At 37.6% G+C, this 12,171-nt stretch overlaps 1 protein-coding gene across 4 annotated transcripts in view; it reads left to right on the top strand.

Moving 5' to 3' along the window:
- Nucleotides 1-12,171, top strand: part of ARHGAP12 (Rho GTPase activating protein 12) — a 77,436-nt gene that overhangs the window by 21,831 nt on the left and 43,434 nt on the right. For all 4 annotated transcript variants that reach the window (XM_009325532.1, XM_009325531.1, XM_009325530.1 and 1 more), the window contains exon 2: nt 8,306-8,569. In XM_009325532.1, the coding sequence (XP_009323807.1) occupies nt 8,306-8,569 (264 nt within the window). The remainder of the gene's footprint in view (nt 1-8,305; nt 8,570-12,171) is intronic.

Genomic DNA, 12,171 nt, shown 5'->3' with positions numbered 1-12,171 from the left:
AAAAAGATATTTTGAAATTATTCTAACACCTAACAAAGAAATACTGGCATAACAAATGCTTGCAGAATTTGCTGCCACAAGCAACATTTAGTGAAGCAGAGTTTCACACAAGTGAAATCTGCTTTTACAGCAGAGTAAAAGGATAACAGCTGTAAATTGTGTGGGAGTTCTGCATTTTCTTGTCAAGTGTTTGGAACTAAATACCCTTTCTGACAGAACACAGATTTGATGACTGCTGTGTTTTAGAACTGTCTCTTGCAAATTGTTATTTTCTCTATTTTTTTTTAAATTAATATTTGGAAATTGAGCCATTAATATATACATATATAGCTTTTAAATTCTCAATGGCTCTGGCTTTTTCCTTCTCTTTCAAATAGTAAAATACTACAATTTTTGTTCTACTGAATCATGGGGTTTTGGTAACTTGCAAGGTAGTAGTTAGATTTCATTCTGTGTGATCAAATGGTACTCAAGCTATTTTTTAAGCTTTTGAGCTTGTCCAGTAATACAACTTCAGTAACTTCTGAGTAACTTGGGAGTCTTACCAGAGGTGATGTTTACTTTCCCATCTGCATTTTCCATGGGTGCCTGGCTTTATGCCGCTTTGCGTAAGCACTGGACCCTCAAAAGTACACTTAAATGCTATGGGATCTGTACTTTTGAAAATGTAAAGTGTAGAAAAAATTGCTATTCAGTTTGAAGTGACTTAAACTGATAGAAACTTTTTCTTGACCTTTAAGCTATTACAAGTTCAAATAACACCATTCTACCCCCTCAATTATATTTCATAGGAGCTAACTTTTTAGGCGTCCTGTGGTACTGTAATGGTGACAACATAGAAATGTTCCATGAAGATGTTAATAATCTGTCTTAAAAAATACTTTCACCTCTCTGAGGTAGATGAGATGTATGGTTATACAGTTAAAACAGTAAATGGCTTGTTAAAAGAGGGCTCTCCAGTACTCCTGAAACTTTAAGAGATTATTCTGTTCTATCAGTTATTCTGCTGTAACACTTCTAAAATAACTGAAGAACTTCTTGTGCTCTTGTGATACTGCCCTTCTGAAAAGCAGTAACTCTTGGCATATTACAGGACAGTTTTCCACTGGAGAAAGCAAGTTAGGTTTTTCTGGTGTTTTCTTAGTGTACTATCTTAGCTTTTATAGAAAATAATGCTCAAGAGACATCACAGATTTTTCCCCACATCTTTATTCTTCACAAATCTGCATTCAAACATGTACTGCGGGTTCCCCAGAGGTCAAGAATTGACAGCAGTTAAACTACAACGCAGAATAAACGTGGTGTTTCTACTAGTGTTGTTGAAACATCCTGATTATAGAACAAATTGATACCATTTCCATGAAGGTGGAGGAAAAATAAATGTGTCAATCTATTACTGCATGGCATGTCCAGGTTGTTCAAGATGCTGGCTAAATTTCTGAAATAGGTTTTGGATACTACATTATGTCTGTTGAAAGTATCAGTGTTTTACATGGTGAAGTGGACAGGGTAAAAAAAGGAGTGAAGGAAATTTACTGGCTGACTTTTCAACATCGTTAAATCTGGCCACTCCTTCCTAATTGGGGTAAGCTTGCTGTGTAAGCATGTATGAAGTAAAGTGTTTCATACGGTATTTAAATTTTCTACTATAGGAAAAGCTGCTTTGTCTGTATCCTTGGACAAAAGCTTTTTTATGGAAGGGAGAAGCTAGATTGTGCAAATGGCAAAGTACAAGTACGGTAAACACTGTCATCTTTGTGCATGTTTTACAAAGGATCCCATTGTAAGATCTTGTTTCCGTTTTTTAAAATATTTGACATCACTGTGGCAATCCTTTGATCAATTATATACTTTCTTTTATTGCTATAAACTTCATAAGTTCATACATAATAGTTTTGCTCACAGAGATGGTCATGAGCACTACAGAAACGTGAATGGGAAGTCTGTAGAGTGTACAGGGGAAAAAAGGTTTTCCATCAATTTTCTTTGATTGGTCACTTACGATGGATGATCTGGGAGTGTTGTCTCTGGTACGCAGAGACACAGCCAACTGCTCCCCTCTGTAGCAGGCCAGGGCATACCAGAGAGCCCTCCTGCTGCAGCCGCTTTCCACTGCTGTTCCTAAGTGCTTGTGGTTGTGACAGAAGAAGCCGCCTCTTGGCTTTCTGTGCTGCGGGATTTTTGCAGTACCATTTAGTGAATCGTTGTCTTGATGAGTATGAAAATAATTTAAGTCACTACTTCTGGGCTACCGAGAAAAGGGAGTGTGTTTAGTTTTAGAGGCTTTTTGCTACGCATCTAGATTTTAATTTTTTTTAATTGATAAGGCATTACAACATCACCAGATAAAGATTTATATTTTTGGCAACTTTGGGAATTTTTTTTTTTTGTGTTATGGGAGAGCTAAAGCAGAAGGGAACTTAAATGGCTGAAATACCACAAGTGCATTCTGGCAGAACACAGTGTCCTATGTGCTAAAGCTCTTTGTTTCATAAACCAAAATATTAATAGATGTATTTATATTAAAATGAATTGTATGTAAATATCTCCAGAAATGGAAGAAAGTAATAGTTCAGCCTGTACTTCAGTGTAAGTAAAATGCGAAATTGACCCAAAGATAGAATTAACAAAAGTAAATCAGATGCTTAATTTTACTGTTTTCAATCTGATGGAAAGTTACTGGCTAGCCATTTTAAAAAATTACTGTGAGCGTATGTACTCAATTTTTAAGTGGGACATTTTAAACATTTAACTGTTGAATGGCCTTTACTAGGCCGTATTTGAATGATTTGTACAGGATGATTTTAATTCTGCATTGCTTTGCAATGTCATTTATTTTTTCTTACCACTTTATAATGGCAAATCAGCTGAACATGAGAACTGCAATGCAGTTAAATAATATTTATACTACTCTAGCTTGTCCGAAATGTATAGTCAACTGTTAACAGGCTTATAATATTTACTGTCATCTTTTTATGCGTTCCTTAGACTTACAGAGTGAATTAGCCAGTTAAGGTTGGAGGTTAGTGCATAAAAAATTATTTGGGTTCCCATTCCAATTTTGCTTGCTAAATTAGTTTGCTGTCTTCACCTCTGAGGTAGTAGAGGACTTGCTGAAAAATCTCCCTCATGGATTTTTGGGTATTACAGTAAGTTTTAAATGTGCCTGAATATGTTAGAAAGAAAGTAGGGTCCAGAACATGTGTGTAAAAACATAAGCCAAGAGCAGAAAGAGGAAGGAGGAGATGAGCTAATTATTCCAGTTAAAGCTGTCACTTCGTGAAAATGAAACCGTAGAGTTTTTGAGATTTCTTTTATATCATTCCTGTTGAATAAAGCTGGTATTGAAGTCCCAGGCCTTCCTAAAAGGACAGTGGCAATTCCTTGGCAAGAAGCTTGGTTGTTGAGGGAGCTGGGATGCCTCGTTCCCTGTCTCAGGATGCTGTGGGATGTGCCTGTCCTTTCTTTGGCTTGCTGCTGCAAGGAGCTGGTATTCCCTCATTTTCCATGGACAACCTGTTGCTTGTAACTTCATAAAGAGTATTAAGATGAGATTTGCCTTTTTTTTTTTTTAATTTTTTCATTTTTTAGCAGCTAGTTTTAGCAATCCAAATGCTGCTACTGCAATGGAAGCTTTTACTTTCAAGTTCATAACACTAAGAAAAGCTGCAAACAGAGGCACGACAAAGCAATTTATTTGTAAAGGAGGGAAAGTCACGTGTGATAGGTCATGTTTTGCAGGCTGGCATTGCAGTCGTTCTTTAAGCAGTTGTTATGTTCTAGAAGTTTTTGTCTTGGATTTAAGTGCTGTAAAAGGAAAAAGGTAGTTGCCAGTTTCAAGGAAACTTTGTTTTCTGTCTTTTAATTGCTGGCATCCTCAATGCGGTATGCTCTCATTGCATCAAAGTAAACCAAAAGCATTTTTAGGTGGTGGATAGGGAAGAGATCTGTAGTCCTTGTTTCTCCCAGAACTGAAGTCTTACCCTGTTGGGAGTGCACGGAACCTTTTTCTTTTAAGTTTGCTTTAATTTTGAACGCTTAAACAAATACTGCCATCTGAAAAAAAGCCATTTGTTTAAGGTAACATTAAAATTTAAGGTATCCTCTGAGAAGGTGATATGCATTTTGGTAATGAAAAGTACCTTGTGAAGTATAGTAGGTTTTTTTTTCATTGCACTGAGTTCAAGTGTTCTGGGGCCCGATAGCCTATCTGCGGCCTTTGTTGAAAATGTTGACTGTTCATTCATGAATGATTAACAGGTTGTTTTATTTAAAGGCACGTATCTGCTTCCTACTGTGTCAGTATAAAGAACTATGTTCTGAAAAAGCTGTGTGTACAGTCCCTATTTGAAGAATGTTGTGTGTTGATCCTGGAAACTTTGTCCTGCCTTGCATGAAACTCTCTTCCGTATCAGTTTGCAAGGATTTAGTGCTAGCAGACTTTTCTGTGAGACTGAACTTAAATATGGCAGATTTCTAAAGTATTAAAATACAGAGCATTACCGAGCTCAGGGAGAGGTCCTTATTTTCGGTCCTTATATTCATAAATTGTCATAGTGCTTAATGGGCTGTACAATTTTCATTCAAGTTGTAGCATCATAGAAGTATTTCTTGCTTTCTAATTTTTCTTCTCACTTTTCTAGCAAGAGTCCTTCGCTGTTCTTAGCAGGAGAAAGCAACATGAAAAATTCTGAAATCCCTATCAAATAGAAAATGAATGTTGAAATGTTTTGAGTATAAGGCATTTTGTGTGTGCGTGCATGGGCCTGTTGAAGGACGTGTTCTTGTGATTCTGATAGTGAGAAGACAAGAAGCCTCTTTTCGTGGATTTAATTCCATGTTTATGAGCATTTGGAGCCTGTTAGTGCAAAAGTGATGCTCAAGGAGTGAAGTTGTAGCTGGAAGTCCTCATGTACATACAGAGCTGCTTAGTGTTTAGCATATATTTAAGTTTCACTTAACTGTGTATGTCTGGTTTTGGGAAAACAGCCATGGTAGTGGTCAGAAACTATTTTGATCTAGGTAATGCTTTCTCTATTCGGATTTATACATTGGTAATGAGTAATGGGTTTGGTAAAGGAAGGGAATACAGTTAAATTAATGTGCTTTTTGGCTTGAAACTATTAAAGGTTTTTGCAGAACTTGGTCTTGAACTTAAAACAGTAACCTTAAGAAAAACGGCGGCGAGGTGGTGCAGGGCTCGGGAGCTCTACAGGGACATCTAGTGGGACCTGCCTCTCTGCAGGACTCTCATTCCCAAGCTGGGTGGGGAGAGGATTGACCCTTCTGCCAACACAGACTGAGAAAGTACACTGAAGTTAATGTCAGGAAACTTTGAGCTTTCTAAAAGCTGTTTTTCCCATCAATAACTGAGAAATTCTTCACAAAACTAGCCTTGATAAGCTTGGGTGCTGTTGAACTGAGCATTATTGTAGACAACAACATACCTCGTTGCGTGGCTTGAGGTATGAGGAAGTAGTATTGTATGCTACGTGGTTTATTTAAAATAGTTCCTGATAAGAAAGTTGTATCCCTCAAAGACGTACTTATGAGCTAAGCTGTATGTTGTAGTTAGATTGATGGCTTTGCATTTTTTTTAATGCTTCGCTGAAAGCAGTAACTTACAGGTGCCTTTCAAAAATCTTGCAATTCTTACCAAAAAAATCTGTCAGAAGAGAGAGCAACAGGGAATGAAAGTAGCTGGAGGCTTGGTTGGCAGGACAGTTAGCTGTCTTGTTTGTTGTTCAGGACAAAAGTTCTGGCTTCCCCTTGAAAACCAGAAATCGGTATATTGAGCTTGGAAGTACTAAGCATTCAGAAGAAAACCCCTCATTACGCTTTCATATCATGTTACTGTTTTAAACTTAACTAGTATGCTGCCTGGGTGATGTGGCAGTACGTTGGCTTGTGAGCCTCCAGTATCGGCTTAGCATATCACATGTCCTGCAGTTTCATCTGGGGTTGTTCTGGTTATAATGCTGAAACCATTGAAAACCTCAGTGTGAAACCTCTGAACCATATTGCTATGTGTTGCTTGAGAAAATGTTCTAAAAACTATATCGAGCATTCTGTGTCATAGGCTTTCTGTTTGGAAAACACTTTTATTAATATGCAAAACTGTTCTTTTAATAATGGCACTTCATTGTCTTAATTAAAGCAAAAAAGCAACTGGCAAATGCAGGCCAGACAGCAAAGCCTTCTTACTGTCTTGTGTGGAAGAGCAATTTTAGAAGGATGTGAGTGTTGTGCAAGCCACCGGCCTCCCGCTGCAGCAGCCAGGACACTTCATGGTGCTGCTTTTGCCACTTCCTTGAAATAGAGGAAGAACCTGAAGGTTTGTGCATCCCCTGGTGCAGGTGTATGTTGTCGCTTCAAATGACAAGCCTGGTGGCTTCATGGCAGGACAATTTACATGGGAAGTGCAGCTCTGCAGGCCTATTGGGAAACAAATGCAGAAACTGTGCTCTTGAATGAGGAGACCTCAAGGTTACTCTCCCAGCATCCTGGGGAATGGAGGTTCATCCCTGAAGACAGTGGGGTGATGCTTCATTCATAGTAGCGTTCTTTATGCTGTTAGTGCTCTCGAGCAGCTCTACCAAAGGCAGCCATGCTACCCTCCTCAAAAAAAAAAAAAAAAAAAAAAAAAAAAAAAAGGGGGGACACACACTTGGATAGTAGAAAAATAGTCTTTTACTGTTCATCAAGTTTTGTAATGGATTTTTTTTTTCCTTTGAATTAGGTAGAGGAGGATACTAATTGGTTTTGGCTCTCTGATTTTGCCAGTGCTGCGATCACCCCCCTGCCCTTGTGGTTTGCCTTAAACATACTGTACTTGCTATATCTAGTGGGCTGGGTTTTCTCTTTTAAAGGTGCACAAAACCAGTCCATGCCTGTTTTAATCTCATTAAGTTCCTCTCTAGCTGTTTCCCCTCTTGGTTGTGGATATTGCCCATATTTGGTTCTAGCTATTGTGCAATCAGTTTATATCTGATTGTGTGGTATGATATGCTGTCTTGCCTGAGCAAACCCCGATAGTTTATGATTAGATGTGGCCTAGATTAGCAGCTTATGATTTTAATGTTTTAAAAGTATATTATAAAAGATCTTTTATGTAATGCAATATGTTATTTTTTCCTGTGAAAGATGCAACAAGAGGCACAAGGACTTGCCTGCAGCAAAGCTTCTGAATTAAAACCAAGCAGAGGGAAGGGATGGTATAAATTATATAGATCGTTCCTTTAGAGTACCTAAATACAGACATGGCAGTGCATGGTCAGGAAACTATTAAATTTGGATTAATAAGCTGCTTTCACAGTCTCATAATCACAGCTCTTGTGAAAACACATGCTCTTACATTCTTCAATGGTGTGTTTTATGTAGTTGTATTATACGTTAAAAATTGAACATCTGAAAGTGTATTTCTCTCCTAAACACTTTAGTGGCTTATTTGAAAGTACTCATGGTTTCAGTGAGTGCCATGGACTTCTAACCATGCTTTCTGCTGGCCTTCATGTTAGCAAACTGTTTATTAATGAGAAATTGTCACTAGCGTTTTGTTCTCTTGTAGATGTTTGTTGTTCTACTTGTGTGCATGTATATTAATAAAATTAGGTGGATAAGAATATCCACTTAATTTCTGTAAGAAGAGAGTGGTAATCAGAACACTCGGTGATGCTGCCTAAAATATTTTTAAATAAGCATCTGTTTGGAAGACATACAGGTAAACTGTCCAGGTGTTTTCCAGAATTTCTTGGACACAACATTGTGCTTGTCTTTCCAACTGAACTGTCCATTTAGATCTTGCTGAGAAGATAAAAGTGCTGCTTTACATTCACCATCATCTGTATTGGCAGTGAGGGGGACAGGTTGAGGAACCATCTTTGCTTAACGAGTAGCATCTCAGAAATGCTATGTTTTGTCTTGAACAAGATCACATTACTTACAGTTCCTGAGCAATACTTGGAACGGTAAAGCTGAAGTTTTTCAACAAGGCAAGCATAGAATTATTTTGATGATGATTCCAGTGTATTTCAAATCCACTGTAAGACATAATTATCAACTGTCATCTGGAGAAATGCTGAAAAATTGTTTCACTATTAAATAAATACAGCTTGTGATATCTACCTTATAGTTAACAATCTAATGTTTTCACACCCCAGCATCTTGTGGCTGTCCTTTGTGCTTTGTACTTAACAACAAAAAAGGGAGTTTGTTGGTTTGTTTTACAACTGTAATATATTCTGATTTGTAAGGGAGCATTCTAAAATTCATTTGCTCTTTAACAATACATTTCTTCTCTCAATAGCCGACTACTCCACCAAGCCAAGGGAGGCCTGACTCACCAGTTTATGCTAATTTACAAGAACTGAAAATATCTCAGTCTGCACTTCCACCACTACCTACAAGTGCGCCGGTCCAAATAAATGGGGAATGGGAAACCCATAAAGATACGACAGGACGCTGTTATTACTACAACAGAGGATCACAGGAACGAACCTGGAAACCTCCGCGGTGGGCCCGAGATGCAAGCATTAATAAAGGGGATTCCCAGAGCCATGCAGATCATGAGGTAGTTCCTTCTGAGATCACAAGCAATGAGATTGTAATGCATATGAATGCTGTTTTGCTATGGAATTTGGTATCTCTGAGTTTCGAGGTGTCAAGGAGTGTCATCGTTTGTCTTTTTGGTCATGTGTCTTGGTATGAAGTAGTAAACAATTTAGCTCTTCAATTGCTTTTGTGTACAAGAATGTGTACATGAACTGTGTGCAAGAGTAGTAAGTTGTAAAAAGTGCCTTACAGTCCCTCAGCAGGTATTGCAGCTTTTCTTTTAAAGGTAAAGGAAAATGAAGATATTTTGAAACTAAGAGGACTATAAATGACAATAGAATAACGACAACCATCGTAACTTCTCTGACATGGAGTGCTTTCTCTTTCGTGGTGTATTTGGCACATATTTGGGGGAGAAGGGGGGGAAAGGAGGGGGAGTGTGACAGTGCTTCTAGAAGCAGGATTTGTGGGCATGTGTTGAAAAAGGCAAGGAGAATTATTTATTTTTATCAACATCAGTTAAATACACAGTAAAACAAAGGCAGGGGATATACAGGTGTTTGCTACTGCTTGGTTAATGCTGTGGCAGTAAATTTAAGTATGAGATGTTTTTCTTACAGAGGAATTAAGATGGATGTGGAGAACTCCAGAGTTCTAGAGCCAAAACCAGACTTAATGGAGTTCCACAGCACTTTCCACCCGTGTCAAAAATACTGACATAATTGAAGCTTCTATCAAATTAAAATACATTGATTTTTATTTTCTTACTTAGATTTATACATACTATATATTCTATGGTGCTTTTAGAATGTTTTTGGTTTTGTTTTTTTAAAGGGGCATATGTGACTGTTCAAACTCAAATTTTATTTAATTAATGAGTTAAAGAGGTGGAATAATCATAGTGAATATAAAAAGCAAGTTTAGCTGGATAACTTGTCGCAGCATTTTCTTTAATCATTTGCGTAGGAGATTTGAATTTACACACTTGTCAATGATTTCTGCCTTGGATAGTTGCAGAACAAACTAGGAGAAAGGGCAGTTAAAGGAGCAATATTTTGTTATCAAATTGTGTTAACTTTGAGAAAATCCTTTTCTTCATTCTGTGAACGATATCCTAGAGAACAGAAGACAAGAACGTTAAAATTACCATGGTAGAAGCTCTGCCTAGCCAAGTGTCTAGGCCCAAGGGTAGCAAATGCTGATGGGGGAGGAAATCCACCCCAGCTTTTGGCAATTAGCCGTAGGAGCTTTTGACTAGATTACATTCAGGCCATAAGCATATTCTTTAGATATATCAATAGATTTTTTTTTTTTCATCATGCAAACCTCTTGCTTTTGTGAAACCTTTTGGCAAAGCTTTGCCACAGACCTCACTTAAGAGAGTTGAAGCTTACCATGAAGGATTGTGTTAAAAGATGATTGGGCTAATATTTGAGGTGCAGATACATTCTGTGCAGCCAGTTGCTGGGGGGAGCCAGACAGTGGTGTGTGTTCATCTGAACTGCAGTGGTTCAGATAAAGCAAAGGAATAGTTGGGAGATGGATATTACTATTGCAATATGCTTAAAATCGTGCTCTTGTGTTCAAACAGTTCTTAGGTTAATCAGTTTCCTGATTGAAAGAAAAAGCAAAAATTTATCAAGAAATTTTCTACATATTTCACTTTTATATACCCTTTTCAAATGTGTATAGTTTAGGTGAATTTCCTCCTGAGCCTATTACAATGTTTAGTTTTAAAATTTAATTATGGACTGCTCAAAGATTTTAGATTGCTGGAAGCCCTGTCGTAGAAGTCTACCTCTGGGACAGTAGTGCCAGAAACAGGAGAGAAAGGAAAAAGGGACCCTTTCATTGCCTTTGGCAATGGCCTTCATAGCAACCACGGTATCCGCAAGCATTTAACCAGCCAAATTTTCTTGCCACAGTCTAGTGGCAGCAACAGGTAAACTGGTGGAATGTTTGTGGCTGTCACTTTGGTATCTCTGGCAATGGTCTATTAATTTCTCACTGGCTTTCCTTTTGCTGGATAAGACTCTCTTTTTAGCCTGGATAAGGTGATTGCTTTTTTGAGTAGTAACTCTCCTTGTAGTTAAGTGTAACTGGTTTTCTGTTGTCATAATTCTTCCTTCTTTTCATGGAAGGACTTGCAATAATTCTTTCTCCTTCTCCATCTGCAAATGTTCCCTCTGACTCTTACTCATACCTCTGTACCACGACATCACCACATGGTGACATGTTCAGAAAGCTTGATTTTTTTAATTTTTTTTTTTTATTGCCCATAACTTATTTCAGCTCAGTTCTTCTGTTTATTTGTGATGCTTGAGACATCACAGATTGGCCTTCAGACACTTATATCTATCAAATTTTCAGTCTTTGTAAGACCAATGGATGATGCATGTTTTGATTAATTTTTAACTAGACACAAGTTTATATTTACAGTAGCACAAGTTCCTTAAGTAATTTGTGTCCTCTGTGACTGGGTTATCAAAGCTTGAGTCTAGGGAGATACATGTTGCAAGGTCATGTCAATCCAGTTTCCAGCAGTCGCGTTGATTTTGAAGCTGCTTTCTTCCCTCCCTCCTTTCTTTTCTGTTCTGCATTTCGGAGTGTACTTCACACTCCACTATTTATGTTCACCTTTTCGTTTATGACCTCTTAGTACTTAAACCAAGATACTTAAAGTAAAGGTTGAGATCTGAGCCTAAGCTACAGTAAAATATAGGACATCCCAAATTTTGTCTGATTATGAAGACTTAGAGCAAATGTGTCTTAAATTAAATCTAATTATTATTATAATGAAGTTAAGTTGGCTTTTACACACTAGTCTGAGTTATGCTCATTCCCTTCAAATTTAGTAATAAAAGAGCATATGCAGGAAGGTTAAATGCTAGTTGTATCACTACTGATTTGTTGTCAGAGGAGCTTGTATTGTATTAGGTAGCAAAATGGCAAGGTGATGTAAAAATGAGAACTGTGAATGATAATATATTCTAATATATGTGTAATATATTCTAATATATGCGTAGTACATCAGAACATGAAATAGCTTGTGGTTGGTCTTAGAACTTTGTGATTAGGAAATTGAATTTTATTGGATAATTAAGAAGGAGCAAAATTGTACCTAATTTGTCAAAGAAGTTGGTAACAGATATGGCACAAAGAAAACAGTTGTAGGTTACGGCAGTTATTTGGATGGGGTGGGGGGAAGCAGTGAAGTTCTATCGACAGAAAAGTGTGTAAGATTTTGGAATTACGGATAAAATTTGTCAGAGGTAGTAACTTGTTAATGTGTTTGAGGAAGGAGTGCTTAACAGTAACTGGGAGAAATTTTGTCAGATAGTGAAGTGATTTAATTAAGGTGGACTGTAAAAGGAATGAGATGGCATCATATCAGAGAAAGGCAAACCTCTAATAGAATCATAGAATCATTAAGGTTGGAAAAGACCTCTAGGATCATTGAGTGCAACCGTCGACCCAACACCACCATGTCCACTAAACCATGTCCCTAAGATGTGTAGATGAGCCGCTTTTAAATACCTCCAGGGATGGTGACTCAACCACTTCCCTGGGCAGCCTGGTCCAATGTTTAACCACTCTTTCAGTAAAGACATTTTTCCTCAT

This window comes from Pygoscelis adeliae, unplaced genomic scaffold (assembly GCF_000699105.1).
Source record: "Pygoscelis adeliae isolate BGI_AS28 unplaced genomic scaffold, ASM69910v1 Scaffold175, whole genome shotgun sequence".
Classification (NCBI taxonomy): Eukaryota; Metazoa; Chordata; class Aves; order Sphenisciformes; family Spheniscidae; genus Pygoscelis; species Pygoscelis adeliae.
The sequence above is the reverse complement of the archived record's forward strand: the minus strand, read 5'-3'. Positions and strand labels throughout refer to the sequence as shown.